General features: G+C 43.0%; 2 protein-coding genes across 4 annotated transcripts; one reads left to right on the top strand and one right to left on the bottom strand.

Annotated features, from left to right (window-relative positions):
* Positions 1 to 3,774: 3,774 nt before the first annotated feature.
* On the bottom strand, positions 3,775 to 12,603 carry cabcoco1 (ciliary associated calcium binding coiled-coil 1). 2 transcript variants are annotated; one of them, XM_028961738.1, is made up of 8 exons: positions 12,555 to 12,603; positions 12,252 to 12,334; positions 11,109 to 11,278; positions 10,779 to 10,920; positions 8,864 to 8,936; positions 6,839 to 6,952; positions 6,018 to 6,119; positions 3,775 to 3,958 (listed from the first exon to the last, which is right to left on the bottom strand). In XM_028961738.1, the coding sequence occupies exons 1-8, from the start codon at positions 12,597 to 12,599 to the stop codon at positions 3,875 to 3,877; spliced, it is 813 nt and encodes a 270-aa protein (XP_028817571.1). In that variant the 5' UTR covers positions 12,600 to 12,603; the 3' UTR covers positions 3,775 to 3,874. The 2 variants fall into 2 exon arrangements, with proteins under 2 accessions (XP_028817571.1, XP_028817580.1); XM_028961747.1 differs by lacking the exon at positions 6,839 to 6,952.
* On the top strand, positions 7,769 to 19,214 carry tmem26b (transmembrane protein 26b). Of its 2 annotated transcripts, XR_003743184.1 has the most exons (8): positions 7,769 to 8,056; positions 14,290 to 14,702; positions 14,780 to 14,876; positions 14,989 to 15,072; positions 15,194 to 15,387; positions 17,350 to 17,429; positions 17,525 to 17,852; positions 18,274 to 18,290. XR_003743184.1 is itself a non-coding variant. In XM_028961722.1 (7 exons), exons 2-7 carry the CDS (start codon positions 14,518 to 14,520, stop codon positions 17,770 to 17,772), a joined length of 888 nt encoding a protein of 295 aa, XP_028817555.1. In that variant the 5' UTR covers positions 7,770 to 8,056; positions 14,290 to 14,517; the 3' UTR covers positions 17,773 to 19,214. The 2 variants fall into 2 exon arrangements, 1 of the variants encoding a protein (XP_028817555.1); XM_028961722.1 differs by having other exon boundaries at positions 7,770 to 8,056; positions 17,525 to 19,214.
* The last annotated feature ends 4,173 nt before the right edge of the window (positions 19,215 to 23,387 follow it).

Raw genomic sequence — 23,387 nt, 5'->3', positions numbered from 1 at the left:
GCAGAGAATCGTGGAAACACGTGGATGTTAGATCCTTTTGTTTTATCCCAGAGAAACGCCTTTCCTTCTTCCGAAAGTGAGTGAGCTCAGCCGGCAAGCAGAAGCTGCCCGTAAGCACGTCCTAAATGTCCCGCGTTATCGAAGATAATGGCCATCAACTCAAGTCGAAGAAAGGCTATCATTAACACATGAGTGGATGGATTTAATTGGAGGCCGTGAAGCCCGGAGCAGACGTAGCAGCCAACCTGCTCCACATTCCCACAGTTCAAATATTTACACATTACGCTGACAGTAAAAGTGAAGTGGTTGTCATCGTGAGACACTGCAGCACAGCACGCGGTGACACAACGAAATGTGTCCTCTGCTTTTAACCATCAACCCTTGGTGAGCAGTGGGCAGCCATGACAGGCGCCCGGGGGGCAGCGTGTGGGGACCTCAGCGGAACCTTGGCGGATCGGGATTTGAACCGGCGACCTTCTGATTACGGGGCCGCTTCCTTAACCGCCCCGTGAGGTTCGTGCAAATATCGTTTTTAATGACGGGTCTCGTACGTCCACTGAGGCTGACGCATGATTACGGGAAGCACGGGGTCGCAGGAAACCCCCTGTTGGCGTAGAGAGGAACAGCCCCACCCCGCCCGGCTGAAACGGATCCGTCTACTGACAAGCATCAACTGTTGGTCGGAGAGCACGACACCGGGCTTCCAACACCAGATCGATAACATCAGCTTGTTGTTTTTCTTTTAGCCACGCGCCCCCAGTGCCGAGCAGCAGTGTGCATTTTAAAAGAAAGCTCACGAATTGACTTTTTTTTTTTTTTGGGGGGGGGTTGAGACATCTTAATTGGAGCCGTGGTTTGATATAAGGATGGATTTGCGATGGCGGTCACGTCAGGGGGAAGAGGAGCGGAATTGTGCAGCCCCGGCGCCGAAACTGCTGCATTATTCAAACTCCCCTAGCACGTAATAATGCAATTCATTACGGAACAACCCCGCTTTAAGGAGCAATATTAACAATGCATAATTCAGGATTGTTACACAACACACGTTTCGGCTGCCGCCGAGGCAAAATGGGGGCCGCTTTGAATTATATAAACCTGAACATAATCGAGGCCCAATATGGATTAAGCCGGCACTGGAGGGGTGCGCTTACGACAAGACATCTTAACCGAAGCCAGGCCGCAGCGAATGGCGGTTTAAAATTTCTGATTCAATTATGCCACGCTCACTTATCATGTTTCCAGCCATTCTCTCGCAGCCGGCCAGAGATATTGCTGTTGCCAACGCTGGATGAAAGCAAATATTTCTCCCCGCGCCGGAGCCCAAGAAGTTTATGATGAGAACATGCACCCCCCCCCCCACACAGCTTCCCTAATAACAGGATCTGCTGTCATTGCTGATCCTGAAGCTCTCAGGCCTGCAAAGCGATCAGGTTTCCCATTTACATAAACATGCGGCGGCATGACAGCGACCTCCTGCACCCCCGGCGTCACGGGCCCCGGCGCTGCGCCACACTCCGCCATCCCGGGGCCTTATTTGTATTAATAACAGCGTAGCTGCGTTATTAGCATAAGCAGCAAAAAATAAAATAAAATAAAAAACAGCAGACAGATCATCTTAAGATCGTCCCGGGGCCGGGAAAACATTGTCGGTGAGAATTTTCACGTTTAAAAAAAAAAAAAAAAAAACGTGGCCGGGAACGAGTGAGATTTTTTTTGGCCTCCTTCCCGCGCTCCATTGTGCATTGTGCAGGCCGGCCGCATTCCTTTAATATCAACGGCAAAGTGCTGGTATGTCAATAAGACCTGACCTTTGCGACCGTTTTTTTTTTTTTTTTGGTTGGTTGGTTGGGGGTTAAACACGCGAGCCTATCTCGCACCCGATAAGATTATTCCGATTCTTGGGAGAGAGAGCGGGGAAGCGCAGGGTGGGGCTGATCTAGTGCGGCCCGTAGCGAAGGGAGCGGAATTAATGATTTATACGACGGGCCCTAAAGACAGAATGAATTTCATTATGTAAGCAACATTAATGGCGCCTAACAGGACTGGAAATGAATATAAACTGCGGCGGGAGATAATGAGGCCGAACCGTGGGCTGTGTTTTTATTGAATCCCGTTGAAACATATTGTTGCGCGTCGTTTTTTCCCCCCCCGAGTGTCACGTTTCTAACGAGGAACTACTTTTATGGAAATGGCGCGGAGCAGGCCGACCATGGGCGGCAGGAGCTCAATGCAAACAAGGCCAAGTGATCCTGGCCATTTGCATGGATACGGGAAAGACAAAAAACAATTCAAATCTAACAGCTCGACGGTCCCCGTGGCGTTTTTATTGCGTTCATTCGGTTCGTTCTCGTCCTGCAACTCAAACTTTTTTTTTTTTTTTTTGGTTGCAGTTTTAAATTACACGGTCATTTAGGAATGTGTGGAGAGTTCAAAGGCTACCAGGCAGGCATTTTGGATAACCCTCATAACTCAGAAGCGCAAGATGTCAAACATCTGGCTTTTAAAACATTTTTTTTTTTTTGCGGCTCCCCGGGCCTCAAGTGTTTATGTTCTTAAATGAGTTTAAATATAACTCGTCCTCTTGGTGTATATTGTGCTCTAGTTTATTTTCCTCTTATCTTAGCTCGGAGGGAGAGGGACGCATTTGATATTCGTGGCCAAGTGGAAGTGATCCACCATAAACTGATCCGAGACAGGGAGAATCGTGCGTTTATCGGGGCGGCCGCAAATTTGCCCCAGATATCGAGACCCTCCGAGTCCACTAACGTTAAACTCGGGACTAGAGTTTCAATGTTCGGCCTGAACTTGTGTCATCTGGGAGATACTGACGAGAACCTGCTCTGTAGCAGCTGCACAACATGCCGGCAGCAGTGGTGCATGGCCACTTCGCCGGAGCTATTTGCATCCTCGACCGCAGCGGCGAAGAAAGAAAAAGAACCGAAAAAACCCCCCCAACAAGTTCTTATAATTTCAGCTGGGCTCGGAATTGCAGGGGATGTCACAGCCGGCCTCAGGCTTCACCGTCACCGCAACTGTGCATCTGACCTCCATTAATACTCGCACCGATAAGACATGCAAAGCTGACCAGCTTGCGTAAAACGGACGTTTTTTTTTTTTTTATTATTATTTCCACCCATGCGGATGACGTTGGATCAGAAGCAATGCAAAAGTAATGGATCTCAGGGTCGGGTCAGGGTCATGTTTAGCGCTGTTCATCATTTGCTAAAATGCCGGGGGTTAAATGTCTGCGCGCTTTCGACTGCGTCCCCGCCGTGAAATTATTGATGGAGCTGTACGGGCCCTGTACGCCGTATTGGGGTGTGCGTCGCGCTGTTGCTCCAGCAGAGGGCGTGTTTCCCAAGTTTGTTCCCAAGTTGCTTAACCTCGGACAAGAAGCTGGAGGAAGGACCCACACCTCCCTGGTGGATAGAACTCCAAAACAAGCCCGTGCGCTTCTCACCTCGTCCTGGGAAATAACCACGGGGCTGAGGGAGAAAGCGTGAAAATGAACCCCCTTTTTTGTCAACGTTCAATTGAACAGACGTAATAAAGCGAGAGGCAAGAGCCTCCTGACGGACGAACAAAGTTCTCACAGATAATGCGTCTTTGTCTCGGCGCCAGTAATCATAGGAACTGCTCAGTCTGAAGACAATGGCAGGCATAAAAACCAGGGCACTGTGGAGGGATGTGAATGGGCTGAGGGTGTGTGTGTGTGTGTGTGTGTGTGTGTGTTATTCTTTCAGACGTACTAAATCATAGAAGGACCAACGCTTCTTGTGAACCAGGGCTGGGATTTAATTCGCTCGGCACAAACATCCGAGGAGCACCTGTCCTGCGTGTAGTGTAAAGTGCCCTCGTGAAGGTCGGCGCTGTGTCACTTGGACGAGGCGCTCTGCAGGCGCTCTATTCGGGCGAGGCACGCCTCCTCCCGGATCCGCAGCTTCGCCGTGAATTCCGCCTGTGCGAAAACACAAGGGCGCGGGGCAAAAAAAAAATCAGCCAGTGTATCAAACCATCTGTTTATTTATTCTTTTTTTTTCTTCTCCCCCATAGGGAACGATTCCACGTCCGCATAACACTATTTGGTCTTGAGGTCACCTGACTTGCATACCATATAAGGTTTGAGGAGATCTACATCTGCAACTGGAAATATCCTCTTGTGAATAAAAAACAAGCGTTAGGCCCTTAAAAGTAAACCGGAGGCCGGATGAGTGATAATTCCGACCAATCGTTTTTGAATGGGCCGTCTAAATTTAGCCGGTCTGAAATATGTAATTGACCTTGTGCAGACATTAAAGCTGGGCGTGCCCAGGAGGCCTGATGGGAAAAGAAACTAGTTCTTCTGCAGAGTAATTCAGAAGCCACATCCTCCCTTTTAGTGATATCACACACACACAATGTTAAAATTACACAGAGGGCCAGATAATAAAGGCACAGCTCTTTTATTTTTAAAACCTTCTTCTTCGTTCTTTCTTCAAACAAAGGATGACTACAGTGTTCCTAGGATGATTAATCCTAATCAAAGTGAAACCGCGGTGCTTTTAATTAGGCCAGGATATTTGTAGAACGCTCTGGACCAGTTCTGCCTGAGCGAGGAATTCAAAGTATGCAACTTGTGAAAACTTGCGAGATGTGCGGGGACAAAAACGACAACCCCACTGCAGTGTTTCCGGACGGCCGCAGTGCACTGAGACCAAAACCTCTGGCCGGTTTGTTACATGGCGAGTGGTGAAGATCCACGGCACAGAGCGGGGAGGCACACAGACCTGTCTTTGATTTGCAGCCACTGGTAAAGCATTAGAAACCGCACAGCCTTACTGGTTTCTTACAGGTTCAACAATTGTACAAGTGGATATAAGTTTTAAACGCGTCTGCTAAATAAAGTAAAATAAAGTTTTAGCTCCTGGCATCCTCATCTTATATTCCATTACCCAGAACTGCTGTATGTGAAATTGGAGCATATATTCCAAAAATCATGCAAGCATTCAGTAAATATACTAATAAAATTGTACCATTCTAAATTTATAAACTGCATATACACTATTAGGTGTAACAGTAGTCACTTTTAATACAACTTCAGAGTACATGTAACAAGCTATAAGTTTATAAATTGGACTTATACACTATTGTATAAGTCCAATAAAAGTGACAATTGTGTATATACAGTTTATACATTTAGAATGGAACAATTTTATTAGTATACTTGCATTTGCAAGATATTTGCATTTACATTTACAGAATTTACCAGACGCCCTTAACCAGAGCGACTTACAATCAGTAGTTACAGGGGACAGTCCCCCCCGGAGCAACTTAGGGTTAAGTGTCTTGCTCAGGGACACAATGGTAGTAAGTGGGATTTGAACCTGGGTCTTCTGGTTCATAGGCGAGTGTGTTACCCACTAGGCTACCACCACCCTTTTATTTGGAATATATACTCCAATTTAACATACATTAACATGATAAAAGGAACTTTTTGGTAATGCTTAGTTTGTGTAGGGGAACTTCAATTCTTCTTTTGATGTAAGCATGGAAAATTCTGAGAACAATATCCTACATCTACACCTATAAGCCAATCTGTCTTGCCTCATGCATAAGGCAAGAATGCCTAGTTATAATAGTAAAACCAAGTGCTGGCCAAGTATATAAGTAACTATCTTAGTTAGTATGAGACAAGTATACTTTTTTTATATGACAAAACGTAAAAAAGCATTCGCAGTTGCGACTATTTACATTTGTTGTCCTTTTGTTTCTGTGACCTGACCACATAAGATGCCCCCGTGAGGGTGACACTCGAGTGTCACAGAGCACAGAACCTCCCGCCAGGTTCTCTTCATAAACAGAACGTCATGGAAACGTCTCTTTCCAGATGCTGGGCTTCAGCGTGGCCTTTAAATGGGTGTTCAACGAGATTGATTACTGATTAGCGATTTCCTTGCCTCAGAGGGGTAATTATATGGGGTTGAAATTGTACCACATTGTGGTGTTTGTACAGGAAGTTGAAGAGCAGAGAGAGTTACCTGCACGCCTGGCAGCATCTCCCCCAGCGCCTCCTCCAGCGCCTCCTTCACCTCCTCCAGGCTGTACTCCTCCGCCACTCCTCCATCCCGCTCCGCCGCCTGCTTTAATTCAAACAGAGTTCACCATGCAGACCTGGAGTCGTGCCCGGCCTCCCGCGGGTACCGTATAAGGGCATGAGGGTTACCAGGGTAATGGAATCCATTAAATGGGGAGAATTATAATTACACAGGCCCTTGTCTGGTCAGAGCCTAACGTTGCGACGTAATGCGTTTCCCATGCGAAGCTGATTAGCACCCACTGAAAGCGATTTACTGCTGTTTCCCTGCGCTGAAAACAATGTTTTGTACACCGCCACAAGGCCCCAGATGAAGTTATCAGGGAGCGTAGCAGGACGTTCTGGTCTGGAATGTACCAAAATAGCTTTTTACGAGCCCAAGGACTCGGTTTGGAGAAGGGGGACAGCACCTATTTGTGGCTAAGTGCTGTACTACATCCCGGGCCCGATGAATACTCCTTAATGTGGCATCGGCATTCGAATTCGGGGCTGGGGCCCTCATCGCGGTGCAAGGCAAGGCGCCACAGTCATGGAGACAAACAAGCCTTACACTGAACAAACGTTCATCCTAAAACGAAACATTTAATATTACATTTTTTTTTTAATATGAAAGGGAGAAGTTTTGTATAGAACCAGGATTGGGATATTTCGGAACGTTTAATCCTCACAATATGCTACAGGCGTGCGTGTGTGTGTGTTTTTTTTTTTTTTTTTTTCATCTGCAGAGCAAATGCTGTTATGTAACTGGCAGCCCTCGGTCCATACCTCTACAAGCTGTTCAGCGGGAGCGGGTGCCAAGAAGCGGAGGAAGACGTCGGCCGGCATGCCCTCCTCCAGAGGAGCGGGCAGATCCGCCGGGCCCATCACCTCCACCGTCCGCTGCCAAGAACGGAGCCATTAGGTGCCGTCCCTTCCAGTCTCGCTCAAGTCCGAGATTTTCGCGCTCGGACAGCGCTCGGCTGTGACTAATGGAAGGCCCGAACTCTCGCCCCGGCCCAGCTCGAGGAAATGCGGGCCCTGCATTAGCAGCTGAATTGAATTTCCGCCGTTCCTTTTTTATTTTCCTGCACTTGGCAGCGAGGCCTTAACCTTGAATGCAGAACCAGCATGTTAAAAAACAACAGACCGCAGGGTTTACATGAAGATAATTAGCATGTCAAGCCCAGGAACCGGGGAGGAACAGCGGCCCTTCTTAATCCCGGCCGTTTCCCCTCCCGCAGCCTGATGCCTCTGGACGTGCATTGTGATTTTGCAAAGGTCATTTCATTCATGTTAACATCATACGGTCGCGAGGACGTGGCCTCTGCGTAATTCACAACACATTCAGGCTCCCTCTCCCGACGGTGCGAGGGCCAGGGCCGAGACTTTGAACTCGTCATCAAACGCGAACAGATACGCCGTCGCGTTTTATGGCATTCGGGAGCCGTTATATATATATATCGGCGCTGTGCAGCGTGACCTAGATTCCCTCCCTGATCCCCGGTACACTGCAGGACACTCGAAAGGCAAATATCATTATCGGCTCCGCTAGCCGCCTCCAGCACCGCTAACGAACAAAGGGCCCCGGCTGCCGGCAACAATTTGATGTAATCGGCGCTACGAATGGTACGATTCCGCTTTATCCGCGCAGACAAATGTTTCACAAGCAAGGCGTGAATATTAACGGCCGCTTTTCAGGGATAAAAGGAGGGATACGATTGTTTTGAAACATTATTTAGAGTTAAATGTAATTACAATGTCATGTTTTCATAATTTAATTAATAAAAGTAAACCTATATATTCTATATTCAGTACACACAATGCAAAATGTTTTTCTTTTGTCATGACTGGACTAGTGTTTGTTTTTATTAATCATAGGTGACAAATCTTTCCACACAATGCATTTCATAAATATACGATGTGTTTACAGTATAATATTGATAATCTGTCCCACCTTACCCAGCAGGTAAGGAATCGGACCCGTAACCGAACTGATCATGGGGGGTAAGGAAACTTTTCGCTGTGTGTATCACAATAAAACACAGGGTGGTAGTAGCCTAGCGGGTAACACACTCACCTATGAACCAGAAGACCCAGGTTCAAATCCCGCTTACTACCATTGTGTCCCTGAGCAAGACACTTATCCCTGAGTGTCTCCAGGTCTAAATAAGGGCATCTGATAAATGCTGTAAATGTAAATGTAAAAAAAACAATCACTTTCGCTTTTTAAAAGATGCTGATAGGATCAGTTGGAGACACTCTTCACAATGAGAGCTGAACTTCCCACATCCCACATCCACCATAGGGAACTGACATTTTCACTATCTTGGCTTTTAGCAGGCATATCGGCACACGTCAACCGCACATCAGCCAGATCTGGTGGGCGAGACGTTGATTTTCTGAATGGTCCATCAACAGATTATACACACACAAAAAAAAAAACAAGAATCTCACCAACCCTGAATATCTTCATGTCAAATGCTAGAGCCGCGCGGCAATGTGGGATTTTTCTCCTGTAGCACACAGGATGTCAGGAGATGAGAATAAATGCTGGAAAGATTGCCTTCTGCCTCGGGGTGGTCAGCGAACTTCCCAGCTAAATATTCTGCTCCCTTCCAAAGACTGCCATTTTTTCATAGGAACATCGGCATTGGCCAATAAAACAGCAGGCATGACATTTTTCATCCTTGCCAGTGAGGCACCTTTTTTTTCTACCGTTTTCTATCTTAATTCTTATATATTATGTCTTACATATTTTTAAGCTTTCTGAATTCCTGTGTGTGTTTACCACATGTTTACCATGCAGCTTACTTCATGTCTGTGGAGTTGCCTCTCTCTGCCATGGTGGAAAAGGAACTCGTACATGGTGTAGTGCTGAAACAGACTGTAAAAGGGAGAATTTAGGGCTTAAACTCCAAAGTCTTTCAGCCTTTGAACATGAATGTCAGGTTTGTGTCTCTCTCTCTCTCTTTATCACACCCACCTATCCGCCCACACACACACACACACACACACACACACACACACACACACACATACACACACAGTTTAACATTTTCTTGCATGCATACAATGAATAAAAAAAGGTATTCATCCCACAGATAGTTTCTTTCATTTCACAAGATCTGCTGAGATTTATTGTGGCCGACTCAATCCAAATATAAAACTGGAGCAATCTGCACCTAAAAATGACTCTCAAAATTGGGCCAAAACCAGATGCGATGGGTATTAAATTTACTCATGCCTCTACCAGATATCAAATGTTATTTATGCAAAAAATATGCATTATTCTGAAATATTTTTGCCACAAGAAATTCAAATATTATACAACATTGCATTATTATTCACATGACGTTTGGCTGATTTTGCACTCATCTGTAATCTCATAATGTCTCAGAAGACCTGCTTTTATGGCATGCGGTGTCTGTCACATGCTGAAAATTTGTCATTGCACGGCCAAAAATATCATGTTTGCGTCAGACCTAAAACAGCAGCCCGTTACAAATGGTTGTGTCAGCAGACTGAGGCCAAAAGCAGCATAACGTCCCCCAGCATTTGGAACTTTTATAACCAAAACCCACGAGTGCCGCATGTCAGTTTAACAATTTCAGATTTTCCACACACGGGTTCAGTGAGCGCTGCGTGACAGGCCTTTATAAACGCACTGATGGGTGCACTTTCCGACGGCCGTATCACGTTGCGAATGTGAATTGGCACTTTCCATAATAAGTCTCTGAGACGATTCCCAGGGATGCTGGTGCTGGATGGGATGGGATGTGTGAGTGCGTGTGTGTTTCTTTCTTTTTTTTTTTTTTTTTTTTTTTTGAAGATTCATAGGCAGCAGGGGGCAGACTAAAAAAAAAAAAAGAGAGAAACAGACATGGTGACAGTCCGCCTGACAAGAGCTGTCACAGGCTAACAAAGTAACGTACAATGTGTGCCAGCGATGCGGCTGGGGAAAACATCAGATTACATCACTCGCAACGTTTATTTGACAACCCACTCCAACTAACACCAGACTAGCCGTAACTATGAAACTACGTAAGTGGTTCCAGCATAAGTAACAGGTTGATTAAAGTCTCGCCAAATTGTTCATCCGAGCAACAAGCTGAAATGCTTTTGTGGGGACGAGAGCTCTTTCGGCGCATGTGAATGCCAGTAACCAGTTCTTTCATTCGCCGCCAGATGCCAAGATTTGACTAATGTACTGTGCACGGTATATTAATTACTATATAGTAACAGCATGAATTTGGATGTAGTTTTTCCTGCTAGAGCAAGGAATTCCTCTACAATTATATGTAGATGCATCTAAATGAGAAAAAGTACCTTTATGACCAGAAAACGCAATGTAGTTTAATGCAGGCTTAGGCTTGGGCAGCTTGGTTGCTTGTAAGTTTTGTGGCCAAAAGGGGGCGCCACAATGCAAATTCTGTGGATTCCACAATCCTACTAAAGATGTGCATCATTACAACTGTGGAAAAAGTGGGCGCTTCACATATTTTTCTTTTGATATTATTATAATCCTTATTATTATTATTATTATACACTATAAATTCCAAACTAGGCATAAGGCAAAGGTGATGCATGATGTGTAAAGGCAAAATTCCTAACTTTACAACCCAAACATTAGACAATTACACACAAATTGACCGAGCTTATGTGTAAAAATGAGTTGATTGAAATTAAATAGAAACTTTCTGTTGCTGAAGGGTGGAACAAACGTCACCTGCATTTGAAATAATCTTCAATGGCCGCGGCTTGCTTCACATCGAACAACGGGCCGGGCTCTGTTTCTGAGAGCAAACTCTGTCTGGCAGCGATCGCTGTTTTGGCAAATGCAGCGTTGTCAGCGGCCGACATCTGTTTCTCTGCGGTTAAAAAGCAAAGGAGACTCAACTGCATTCGGTTCTTACAACTGCATGCTTTATTGTTCCACTTTTCAAACTCATGAGTGGAACAAGCTCGGATTCTGCCCCCCAGTGGTGTGTGTAGTTTTATGCACGGGTGAAAGGTTCGACCTTGGTAAGATGAACTGATAAACACGCAAACTGCTTACCCATCACGTTGCCAAGCAACGTGTGCAGCAATGTCACAATGAAGGATATTTGCTCAGACGTGAAGTTGGTCTCTTTTGCCCACCAGAAGCCGGACACGTAGTAATCCAGCAGAGCGGCCTCTTTTGGACACGTCTGGTGGTTTTTGCATCCGAACAGTTCCTCAAATTGCCTGTGAAAGAACAAAGAAATAAAAATTTCACAGCGCAGTGGTGGGTGCGCAGTGGTGCAATTGAAAGCAGTGGTTAAAAGCAGCTGGGGGGCGGTGGTGGCCTAGCGGGTAAAAGTAAAGTAAAGTGAAGTGATTGTCACGTGTGATACACAGCAGCACAGCACACGGTGCACACAGTGAAATTTGTCCTCTGCATTTAACCCATCACCCTGAGTGAGCAGTGGGCAGCCATGACAGGCGCCCGGGGAGCAGTGTGTGGAGACAGTGGCACCTCGGTGGCCCCTTGGAACCCATTCGAACCAGCAACCTTCTGATTACGGGGCTGCTTCCTTAACCGCTAGGCCACCACTGCCCAGGACCCGTAATAAGAAGCTTGCCGTCCCCACACACATATAATAACAATAAATTGTCATCATATTACATATGCTGACAGACTTTCCATTCTTTGTAGGTACAACCACATGTGAAATTGATTGCCAGTCAGTGTTGCTTCCTAAGTGGACAGTTTGATTTTGCAGAAGTGCGACTGACTCTGAGTTACGTTGTTTTGTTTAAGTGTTACCCTTTTGTACATTTTTTTTTGAGCAGTGTATTTTCACTGATGTCAAGTGAGGACATGTTGGCAGCATTTTCCCATAGGTGTAATGATATTGTCCGGAAGCTACATGATGCATAATACAGGTGTGATCACAGGCGTTTAGTAATATAGCATTGTATGATGAATTTGTAAAAAAAATAACACTTTAGAAAAATAAAAATGATGTATTTATTAAACTATATTTGAAGTAAAAATAAATCTATAAGGTGAAATAATATTAAACCTCACACTTTTTCATTGTTAATTTGAACTCTCAACTGAGTAAAATGAATTATTAAAAGTTAACTCTTGACATAGGGTTAATTTCACTTCACTTTAGTTTTTTTTACTGTGGAGAACTTGGCCGCGTCAGGTGCAGCTCTCTGTTCTACTTACAGCTGAACGCGTTCCACGGGTGAACTCAGCAGGGAGCCTGTCTCATCCTGGGATATTATCCACGAGGAGCCCGCATCACTTTCCTTGAAAATAAGTGCGTTCAGGAATTAATACTGTAACTGTTTCTTGATATTTGCCGGCTAGTAAATTATCCAGGTAGGCCAATCAATCCAAAAGTCGTGACGTGAGGGTACAATATACTTCCCTGTGGTAATTAATTCAGATGAATAAACTGTAAATTATTACATCCTATGCTACAATATTTTTCCACAGTAGACGTTTTTAATAATAAAGACGACGTACATTGGCAGCGTCGTATTCGGACTCGACCGTCTCGCTGGCCGCCATGTTTTTTTTTCCCCTCGCTTCCGTGACGGTTGCCATGGTGACTGGGAGGCACTGGGAGGGAGGGGCGCGGCTTTCCTCTTATAATAATAATAATAATTCCTAATTATTATATTCAGCACTCTTCAAAACGAAAACGTCACTTTAAAAAGAAAAACTGAACTCCAGGCATGCACTGATCCAGCTTTCTGGGTGTCAGTATTTTTTTTTTGTAATGAACTTGCTCTGTTGTGTTTAAGAAATTAACTTAATTACAGTTTTCTTTACTTGTAACTACTACAGACATATAGGTACAGTGCATCCGGAAAGTATTCACGGCACATCGCTTGTTCCACATTTTTTGGCATGTTGTGGCCAACAGGTATTAAATAAAAAGAATTCTAAAATTAAATTCTCAGAAATCTTCACACAACACCCCATTATGACAATGTGAAAAGGTTTACTTGACGCTTTGGCAAATCAATTAACCCTTTTACTCTTTAACCTTAGAAATAAACTTGTATTGACTTCAACATGAAGGCAGCATTTAAAAAATAAATAATTTTTCAGAACAATTTCAGAACTGGGATTCCTGAGGAGGAAATATAATATATACTAAATTAGCATCATTATAGAACCTGTCACGACTCATGTGACCCATGGATATTACATTATTATTAATTGCATTTTCTGTTGTTTATTAATAACTTGGCAACTTAGCGCTAAAGTAAGGAACAGGAAGTGGTTCTGTGGTCACCGTTGCCACAGGTCTACAGCCACAGTCTGTAAGAGACCCATGGAAACAGGGCTCATGGTCATCTCCAATCTGGCCTACTGTAACTCACTCCTGGCTGGTCTTCCTCTTGCCGCTACACGACCTCTTCCCAGATTCTCCCACACATCTCCATCTCTTCATTCCCTCCACTGGCTTCCGGTATCAGAATCCTGCATCGGATTTAAAATACTAGGGCAGTGGTGGCCTAGGGGTTAAGGAAGGGGCCCCGTAATCAGATGGTTGTGGGTTTGAATCCCGATCCACCAAGGTGAAAAAGTGAAAGTTAAGTGATTGTCACATGTGATACACAGCAGCACAGCACACGGTGCACACAGTGAAATTTGTCTTCTGCATTTATCCCATCACCCTGAGTGAGCAGTGGGCAGCCATGACAGGCGCCCGGGGAGCAGTGTGTGGGGACGTTGCTTTGCTCAGTGGCACCTCAGTGGCACCTTGGCGGACCGGGATTCGAATCGGCAACCAACTGATTACAGGACCACTTCCTTAACCGCTAGGCCACCACTGCCCTCACCATGGTGCCGATGAGTACGCACTGCGCCTGTCATGGCTGCCCACTGCTCACCAAGGGTGATGGTTAAAAGCAGAGGACACATTTCGTTGTGTCACCGTGTGCTGTGCTGCAGTGTGTCACAATGACAATCACTTCACTTTCACTTTCACAAAGCCAAGGAAGGGTCATTTACATTTACATTTACAGCATTTATCAGATGCCCTTATCCAGAGCGACTTACAATCAGTAGTTACAGGGACAGTCCCCCTGGAGCAACTTAGGGTTAAGTGTCTTGCTCAGGGACACAATGGTAGTAAGTGGGATTCGAACCCGGGTCTGCTGGTTCATAGGCGAGTGTGTTACCCACTAGGCTACTACCACCCTCCTACCTCAGGTTTCTCTTAACTCCTCGCTCTCCGATCCTCCAGCACTGCTCCACTGGTACCACATACAGGAATTGAATGGAAACCCTATTCAGGCTGCTGGAACGTCATAAAAAGAAAGCAAAAATCTGCTCTGGAGGCGGGCCTTCGCTTTTTTATGTCACCTCCTGCGGTCTTATCTCACCCCTTCTTATCCCATTCACTGGAAGTCATTGCCGAGCCCACGTCCTCATCCAGCTGCAGGGACAGGAATAACACTTCTCTTCACGAGACATGGTGCTGCTGAACTTCATCTGTGCGGTTGTCACCAGGTCATTGTTCATTCTGGTGTCCCTTATCGGTGTCTGGACATGGGTTAAAAATAATAAACTCTACTGGTTTCTCACCATCCTTTACTTGCCACTTGTGGCTGAAATGATCATTACACTGAGGAGCAGGAGATCACGGGTCTACAAATGGTAAGAAATCCTTTTTTTCTTGCAAAAGTAACCCCCTCCAAATACACAGCCTGTTAAATTGGACTTTTTTTTCACAGGTTCTCCCCTACAATTTTTCTGTTTCTTGTCAGTATTATACCAACTGTATGGATTTTAGAGGTGGACCACCTGCAAAATAAACCACCTGCTGAAAAGGTCTGACATCTGAAGATTTCCAATTCACAGTGTGTGTTGTTTAAGGAAATGTGCTCTGCATAAATAAATAATCTTTTTGTGAATATTAAGACACTTTTTATATTGATTTTAGTGTGCAAAACTGGATTCAGCGGAGTCAATAGGAAAATTCATTGTTGGCTTCAGGAACGGAACTAACGGAACTGATTTCTCACAGGTATTTGCGAAACTGTTATTTCCAGCAGTCGTTTTTAAACTAGTTTTTTTTGCCAGTGCATTTGGAAAAATGGAGAAAACAAATTGATAAATGTCTTGTCTCTCCCCTCTTGGTTTCAAAGATGCACTCCCTGTGTGCTAGAGACTGGATCTTAGCGCTGCACCAGATCCTGCTCATCCTGCTCATCGTGGGAAAGTGGCTGTTGCCCACCGGTGGAGAGGTGACACGTGACGAGCTCGCACAGATCCTGCTGGTGTTTGTTGGCACAGCCGCCGACATCTTGGAGTTCAACAGCGAGACGCTTTATGACATCAAGTGAGAGCGTGCCGCCGTGTTTTGGGGGTCTGGGTAGGGATTCTGACAAATGGTCCCACAATAATTGACTAGAACCTCTCATACCCCAAATCATATTAACTTGTCTATCAACAGTTTCAGCTCGATCCTTCTGGCTGATGCCCAAAGGCACCTGTCCAGAAAGAATAGTTTTCATTGAGCCCTATAAATAAATAAATAGGTTAAAAACTTATTTCTGTCACCTAGACAGATATTTTATATTCATAAAATATTCATTCTGGACTATTTAAAACCCTTCCTGTCAATACATCTGAGTAGAACAAGCCGCGTTGCCAGATTCCTGATTGAGTCAGCCCCAAATTATCCAACAATGCTAGAAAGCATGCAAAGAACTGCCGAATGTATTTAAGTTTTCAAGCATTATGACTACTTTACATACTTAAATGAGATTAGAGGCACTTGACAAGTAATTCTTCCTCCACATGTCAAATTTGACTCCATCCAATCTGGCAACCGTGAGAGGCTGGCTCTGTTACAATCATCTCCACTCCCAAAGCAAACATGCATGTCCAAACATGCATGTCTGAACCTTTATGCAGGATTTTTGCATAAATAATACCTCCAAAATATCCTCACACATAATTTTTCCAAAATGTGATTTGTCACTGCACATTTAACGTCACATTTATTGTATGAAAAACTATAGATGATTTATGTTGCAGCTTCAGGCGCGTTGCATATGCACGTTTCTATCATTATATGGTAGACTAGCTTTATATGAAATGTAATTAGAGTAATTGAAAATGATTTCAACCTCAGGTGAGTTAATTTGTTTCATTAATATTTTATGTGATACATTACTAATTAAAGTCCTTTGTAGATTAATACTCAATTCATTATTTATTTGAATAATTAAGTGATAAAAAAAAATATTATGTCGGTTTCATGGTGGTAAGTCGGCCTGATTGTAATTAAAATGGCTACAGTCATTTCCAGACCCCAGCATTCATTTCCACGTTACAGATACTTCTTCAGAATAATGATGTTTCAGTAAACAGGAAGATGACAGATTTTGATCAGTTGTGTTCAGGTGTGTTCGGTTGTATTAAATAAGCACAGCACCAACTTTTCAATAATATTTTCTGTTGTGAATTTACATGAATCTGACATTTTACCCTCAGATTAATAGCTATTTCCCTCAGATTAAAAGCAGTTTCAAAGTCTGAAATTGACAAAAAAAAAAGTAAGGACAGTGGTAATATATTATTTTAACAGATGGTTGTAATTCCAATAGTTAATTACAGAAAATATCACAGTTTTAGTGATGTACCTGGATTATGTAATGAATTAATCATTTTTGTACTATACTGCATAAGTCATGTATATATTTAATTCATCTTTGTTATATATGAACAGTCCCAAGCCGCCAAAATGCCACTGAGGTGCCACTGAACACAGTACTGTCCCCACACAAAGTAACTGTCCCCTTTCACTGCTCACTAAGGGTGATGTGACATTCGGTTGTGTCACCGTGCGCTGTGCTTGCTGTGCATCAAAATCACTTCACTTTCAATTAATCTTGAGTTCCAATGCAATTACTCTGTGTTCGCTAATGTAGGTCTGTCACTCTAAAAGCTTATTGATTATTAGAAAACCCGTTTTATTGATCTTAGAGCAGCTGACAACAGTCAAACTGATTGAAGAAGCAATAAAACGGGCCTTGGCGCTGGTGCATCAGCAAATGTGGCTTCGGCTTCACTATTACTATTGTTATTTCTAACATTGTTGATTCAAACACGGACATTTCTTGCCACTAAAAAGGATATTAAATCATTCTGTCCATTGCGCAATGCTTTTACCATTAAGAATATTGCTTGCAAGTTTTTATAGTTTTATTGACCCTGAACCCATTTCTCGTCTCACTGCTTTGCATAATTTATTATTATGTCTGACTTGAAAGCGCCTCCTGTTGTTTGATTTTAGGGGAGAAAGCCCAGAGCTGCTGTACGCCACTCTGGCCGTGTGGACATGGAGCATGCTGCAGTTCCCATTTCACTTGTCAGGTCTGCCTACATTCGTCCAAACGTACCAATTTAAGCGGAACTTGTGAATTGCGCATGTGCGGCCTGACCGGCTTTGTCATCTGCTCCGCTTTCAGTGGTGAGCTCCGATCCGGAGAACTTTGAGGAGAACTTGCTGGCCAGGCACAGGCCAGACATCTGCCAGATAGTGGAGGCCCTCTTCATCCAAGACGGACCTTTCTTGGTGGTCCGCCTGTCTGTCATGTCTCACTTTAAAGTTGTTCATCAGATGCTCCTCTTTTTTACCATCAAGAACCTTTTGGTGGTGTCCCTGAACTTGTATCGTCTGCACATCATCATATCCGAGCTGAAATCAAACCACTGACAGACAAACAATATCTCAAAGAGTTCGAGAAGACTCTGCAGTTCAAATGCATGCAGGAATACTGGAAACAGTGATTTGATGTATGATGATTTATTATTATTTTCATAATGGTTTCAATATGCAACGTGATGGCAGGAGTATTTACTTTGCAAAATTCCCACGGCGACGTTATAATAAAACATCCATGCTGTGTTTTATCACGCTCCATCTTGTTGATGAATTTTCAACATTACTGCCCCTAGCATGGACAAGTCCGCTCTTGCAGTTTGCTGGGAAACGTTCAGTGTTTCTTGTGTTTCAGCAAAGGAATTCCTCCCCTTTATTGCTCATGTTCTCTTCCGTTGAAGGCAAAGATCCAAATCTTCTGTGCGCTGAGAAAATACCAAGGCACAGTCATGAGGGAGTTGCTCGTTTTTTTGTGTGCTTTGTATTTTTTAATCACAAATACACTGAACACAGATGGTTACTAAAGAGAAAAAACTTTTTTTTTTTTTATTCAAGGTTTTGGAAGATATCTCAAGGTCAAAGCATGGACAACCGAGACCAGGATCCTGAAGTTAGCAATGTCTGGATGTAGCCAGATAGGACATTGTCCTTGAACTGGTGCAGGGATGGCATGTGGTCAAATGTTCCAAGATTTGGGCAGAATCAGGAAAACAGGGCGTTGCGATTGAGTGACTTTTGTCGTGTTTTGACTTGCCGTTTACTCGTGTACTGAAGATGTGGAGGAGAAAACGAGTGTGGATTTGGAGTGCTAAAGTGCATACCCATAAAGTGAATACCCATATTGGTAATCATTGTATACTTGCAATATTTGCAATACCGTGGTCTGTAGCAGTCGGCAAAGCATTTCACTGCATATCATACCGTGTATGACTATGTATGTGACAAATAAAATCTGAATTTGAATTTCCACAATTTAGCAAGCCAGAATGGGACATTTTCATTTTCTGATATGCATGAAGTTAAACAATACATCATTATATTGTCATTAGTTCTCAGCATTAACACACCGACGTAAAAATAAAAAGCACTATAAACCCTCTACAGGCTCCATAGTTCAAACTTGCCATGTTATGAATTTTTGGCATAACTGACCATGGCCTGGACGAGTCCCTTCCTGTAGCCGATTTTAATGGGAAATGTTTACAGGCTCATCAAGGCCGATTAGATTTCAGTGGCATGCCGTACTTCTGCGGAGGGCGGAACTCCGCCCGTTTAGCTCTCAAATTTCCTGCTGATTATTCTGTTGCCCCGGAAAAAAAGCCGAAAAAAACCCACCAAGGCAAGGCCACAGGGCAGAAGCCATTATTAGAGACGCACTTTTCCTAATTGCATCCTCTGCTGACCTCCGGCACCTCATATCTCAGATGGTGCAAAGGGGTCGTGGAACGCTAATATCAACACATTTGCCCGCTTGTTTTGCTCCGATGTGTGCTCAGTAATCACTTCCAGAGTATTTACAGAGATGCGGGCTGGGATTAGCAAAAGACACGCCCTTGGGTTCATTTTACAACGTTATTCTCAGCTTTCAAGTTTTTTTTTTTTTTTACGCTTAAAACTGTCAATCCTGCTTTTATTATTATGTCAAGGTTGTTTACAATAAATTTCAATAAAAATTAAAATACCATTAATTTCCAACATTTGTCCTGACCTCCACAGCGGAGCACTTTTAAGTCACCAACCTCCGCAGGAAATCAATGCTTCCCATAGTCAGCAGACTCCACAATGCCTCCGTTTAGCATTTAATAATATTATTTTCAGTATGTTTGGATCTGATAGCTAGATGACAATTAGACAACAATTTATTGCAATATGTTTTACCATTAGATTTCTATATATTGCGTACAAGCATATGTTTGGTCTGTTTTTGATTTGTCTTTTGATTCCGAGTCTTGAAAACTCATTATGATTTGTATTTCTGTGCGAAAATGTTAATTCATTGTTAATAACTGATACCCAGCTTGTCTGAAATACTGGTAGTATTATCTGCCATTTCATTTTTTGACACTAGGTGGCGTCTTATTACAGAAGGACTAAATGTGCATGTGCTTTATCTGAACCTTACAGAAATATCTGGTCACTGTGTAATCAGTCTTACTTATGCAATGCAGCTATCATATCATCTTTCTGTCATGTCAGATAGTTATTAACATGAGAAAGTTATTAAGATCCACAGTGAACACTGATGCTCAAAAAGGACGTCTAGTTCTGTCTCAAGATCAATCCAGGGGACAAATAGATCAGAACTTAACCAACATTTTCAGTGAAAATGCACTGAAATCAAGAAAACCTGCACCTCACGATCCCAGCAACCATCGTTTTTTTTTTTTTTTGTATTTATAGCTAGCTTACGTTGATAGCATTTTCATCTTGCTAAATGTCACATTCACTAGTTCACAAGGAGTGTGTGTGAGACCTGTCAATCATGTCTACAGGCTCCTCCCATTTGAAATGTTGTAATATAAAAACATTCCCCTTCTTGGTGTCGCAAATAACTGCACGCCAACAAAAAGGGCTCGGAGAGTAGTTAAGTCCTCCTCTCCAACCTGGACAGATAACCATAGCCGCTTCTCATTTTTTGTTTATTTATGTAAATCCTGGAGCCATAATTGCTGCGACATGCCCCACGCACAACGTCTTAAATGGCATCGGAAAAAAACATTTGACACTGTTTGTGCCATTACATAAATAGTTGTGCCCGGCAGATGATGTAAGTCAATATTATCAGATTAATTACTGAGTTTGTGGACGCGTCTGCTTTTATAATAACTGGTTTGAATTTTTGTTTTTGCTGTAGAAAGACATCCAAAGAGGTGCATGAAAGTCACATAAACACCATAGGCATTGTCTCCCGGCTCTACCTAAGAAAAGCGACCCGGTCTGAGTCATGGAAATTCAAAATGACTACACTGTGGCTTGCCTATGAATAGCCAGCATCAAGTGGCCCGTCTCTTTGTCCCCTGGCTGACAGTAACTGAATATTGCAACGTCCCTTGGGCACATCTGCCGCTCTTTTTGCTCTGTATTTCAAATGTGGGAATGGTTTTGTGTAACCTTCACTAGCCCTATTTCCAGAAGTGTGAATTTCCATCAATTCACATCACTCACAGACTTTGAAGTCGGAATAAAAACCAGCATTAAGTTGAATCTGACCTTTAACCTGGTCTGGCCAACAGGCATGGGTCCATTATTGGGATCCAGGTTCCCAGCGACCAGATTGGAGACTGACAAACAGATAAAGGGTAAATTTTCTTTCTGTTTTTTTTTTTTTTGGTTCTTTGTATTTTGTGCAAATGTGCTCTTTCTCACATAGCCACATTATGTAACATGGTTATCTGGACAGATTTTGCAGAGGCTGATTACAAGTAGCTCAGTTCTGGGCCATCTGTTTATTTCGTGGACTCCGATGCATCACAGGTTGGAGTCTGTTTGTCTTTAATTTCCTCTCAAAAATAAGATTGTGTTTTTAAGTCTGTAGGAACAGTCGAGTAGGCGAGTTTTTTTCCCCCCCGATTTTTTTCTGTCCTCTTTCTCTAACACACTTATACACACACACACAAAGTCACTGAGCGATGCAGATGAATGTATGTGGTGTAATCTTGTCAGGGATTATCAGATAATATAGTCCTGTATCCTTAAATCAACCTTAAACCGCTGTCACTTGCTTAAATTATACATAATGAAAGTCATACACAGACACAAAAATGTGTCCTCTGCTTTTAACCATCACCCTTGGTGAGCAGTGGGCAGCTGTGTGTGGGGACGGTGCTTTGCTCAGTTGGCACCTTGGCGGATCCTTCAACAAATGATTAGTGTGATCAAAATAAAAAGTGGCATGGGGGAAAATCGGGAGAAGGGAAGGAATCATTCCCAGTCTCTGCTGAGATGAGAATATTGTGACGGCTCGGCCTACAACAGACGTCTAGGTGACTTGCCAAAACAAGGACTGTGTTTAATGTTGCCATGGCAACCACTGGGGAACTGTTGCAAAGAGTGAGGGTTTTTTTTTTTTATTTGACGAAGATACAAAAGCAGTGTGGTTTTCACCTCCCCAAAATAGGGCCCATTCCCTTAACAATAGGCACAAACAGAATATTGTAATTAATGCTTTTTAGTAATGCATTTTTTAAAGATATCACCCAGCAACAGTTGTTCTTAAATGGAAAAGCTCCAGTACAGCAATATATTAAAATGTTTTTACAGAGGTGGGTAGAGCAGCCAAAAATGTACTCACATATGAGTAGTGTTACCCCAAAATACTAAATACTCAAGTACAATTGATAAGTAGTCATTCAACTGTGTCCCTGAGCAAGACACTTAACCCTGAGCGTCTCCGGGGGGACTTGTCCCTGCCACTACTGATTTAAAGTCACTCTGGATAAGGGTGTCTGATAAATGCCGTAGTGTAAAAAGTACTCAAGTAGGACTACAAAGTTATGTAGTGTTATGTGACACCAAGGCAGCCCTGGGCTAGCCAGGTGCTGCCAGTCACGTACACACACGTGTTCTAATAAGTTGGTTTTCTCCCTCACTCCCTTCTCCTGCATTGTAGATGTTTCGCTGCTGTTCGGGTTACTGTTTTTTTGTTTCAGGCCATCATACAATTTTCACATGTTTTCCTGATGCCGAGCGTTTGTGCCTCCTTCACCCCCGTGGCATGACATGATAAAACTACTCGAGTGCTGATTAACTGTAGCATCTCACTTTCTGGAAATGTAGTAATGTATTCAGACAGAAAAATTATAAATGCGCTAATTCTGGAATTTCCTAATAAAATTAATCATAGAAATTAATTGAGTAAATCCGAGTATACAAACTATTTTATACATGCTAATTGTATGTGTATTAAATAAAACAGCTAAACAATCATGCTGAGAAATGTGTTGAAGTCTACTTAGTTTAACAAAATGTTTACAAAAACTAAAAGATAATGCAATGACCATGAAATAATAAATTTCCAATAATACGTAATATATTTCACAATAAGGAGCTGTATATCCAAATGTGTTCAGTTATTTCATTTTAATATTATATATCAGCCTCTTTTTTATTCATCATGTCATACTTTGGACATTTTCTAGTTTCATAATATGAAAGGGATTCTGTATTCTGTAACTTTTGATTTTAGCACTGGAGACAGTTGCATCTGCCATTTTTTATTCTGGTTTGTGTGTGGTCATGGAGAAGTTGGCTGCATGTCTGGCCAAAATAAAGCAAATAAATTGTTTTAAAAAATGAATGAGTCGAGTTTTGCCCAAAGTAGCGAAGCAAGAGTAGAGTTCATAAATATACTCAAGTAAAAGTAAAAAGTGTTTTATTTTTTCAGATAGTTACTCAGGTCAATGTTGCACGTGTACGTGTAATATCCGTCTTTGGCCACTGGCCGCAGATCTGGCGCTGTTTCAAATTCGAACCTTTTCACAAACTGTTCGCACCGCACACCTCTTCCAAGCAGGCAATGTCTCAGCCATCTACAAAAATCTATTATTTATTTGATTCAAGTTGTTTTCTTATTAGGCCACATTTGGTATTGGCATTATGGCTATTTAAAATAAACACAGATAAGGGCCCTTGCCTAAACAGTTCTATTTAACGAGATCATAGTTAGCAAT

Source organism: Denticeps clupeoides, chromosome 2, assembly GCF_900700375.1.
Source record: "Denticeps clupeoides chromosome 2, fDenClu1.1, whole genome shotgun sequence".
NCBI classification, from domain to species: Eukaryota; Metazoa; Chordata; class Actinopteri; order Clupeiformes; family Denticipitidae; genus Denticeps; species Denticeps clupeoides.
This window is presented reverse-complemented; position numbering and strand designations above follow the sequence as displayed.

Excerpts from the sequence above, each read along its gene's own strand:
- cabcoco1 (XM_028961738.1), bottom strand. The coding sequence starts at position 12,599 with ATGGCGGCCAGCGAGACGGTCGAGTCCGAATACGACGCTGCCAAT. Across the intron at positions 12,335-12,554 it reads CCGAATACGACGCTGCCAAT|GAAAGTGATGCGGGCTCCTC; the intron begins GTACGTCGTCTT and ends CTTATTTTCAAG. Across the intron at positions 11,279-12,251 it reads CCCGTGGAACGCGTTCAGCT|GCAATTTGAGGAACTGTTCG; the intron begins GTAAGTAGAACA and ends GTTCTTTCACAG.
- tmem26b (XM_028961722.1), top strand. The coding sequence starts at position 14,518 with ATGGTGCTGCTGAACTTCATCTGTGCGGTTGTCACCAGGTCATTGTTC. Across the intron at positions 14,703-14,779 it reads AGATCACGGGTCTACAAATG|GTTCTCCCCTACAATTTTTC; the intron begins GTAAGAAATCCT and ends TTTTTTTCACAG. Across the intron at positions 15,388-17,349 it reads GAGACGCTTTATGACATCAA|GGGAGAAAGCCCAGAGCTGC; the intron begins GTGAGAGCGTGC and ends GTTTGATTTTAG.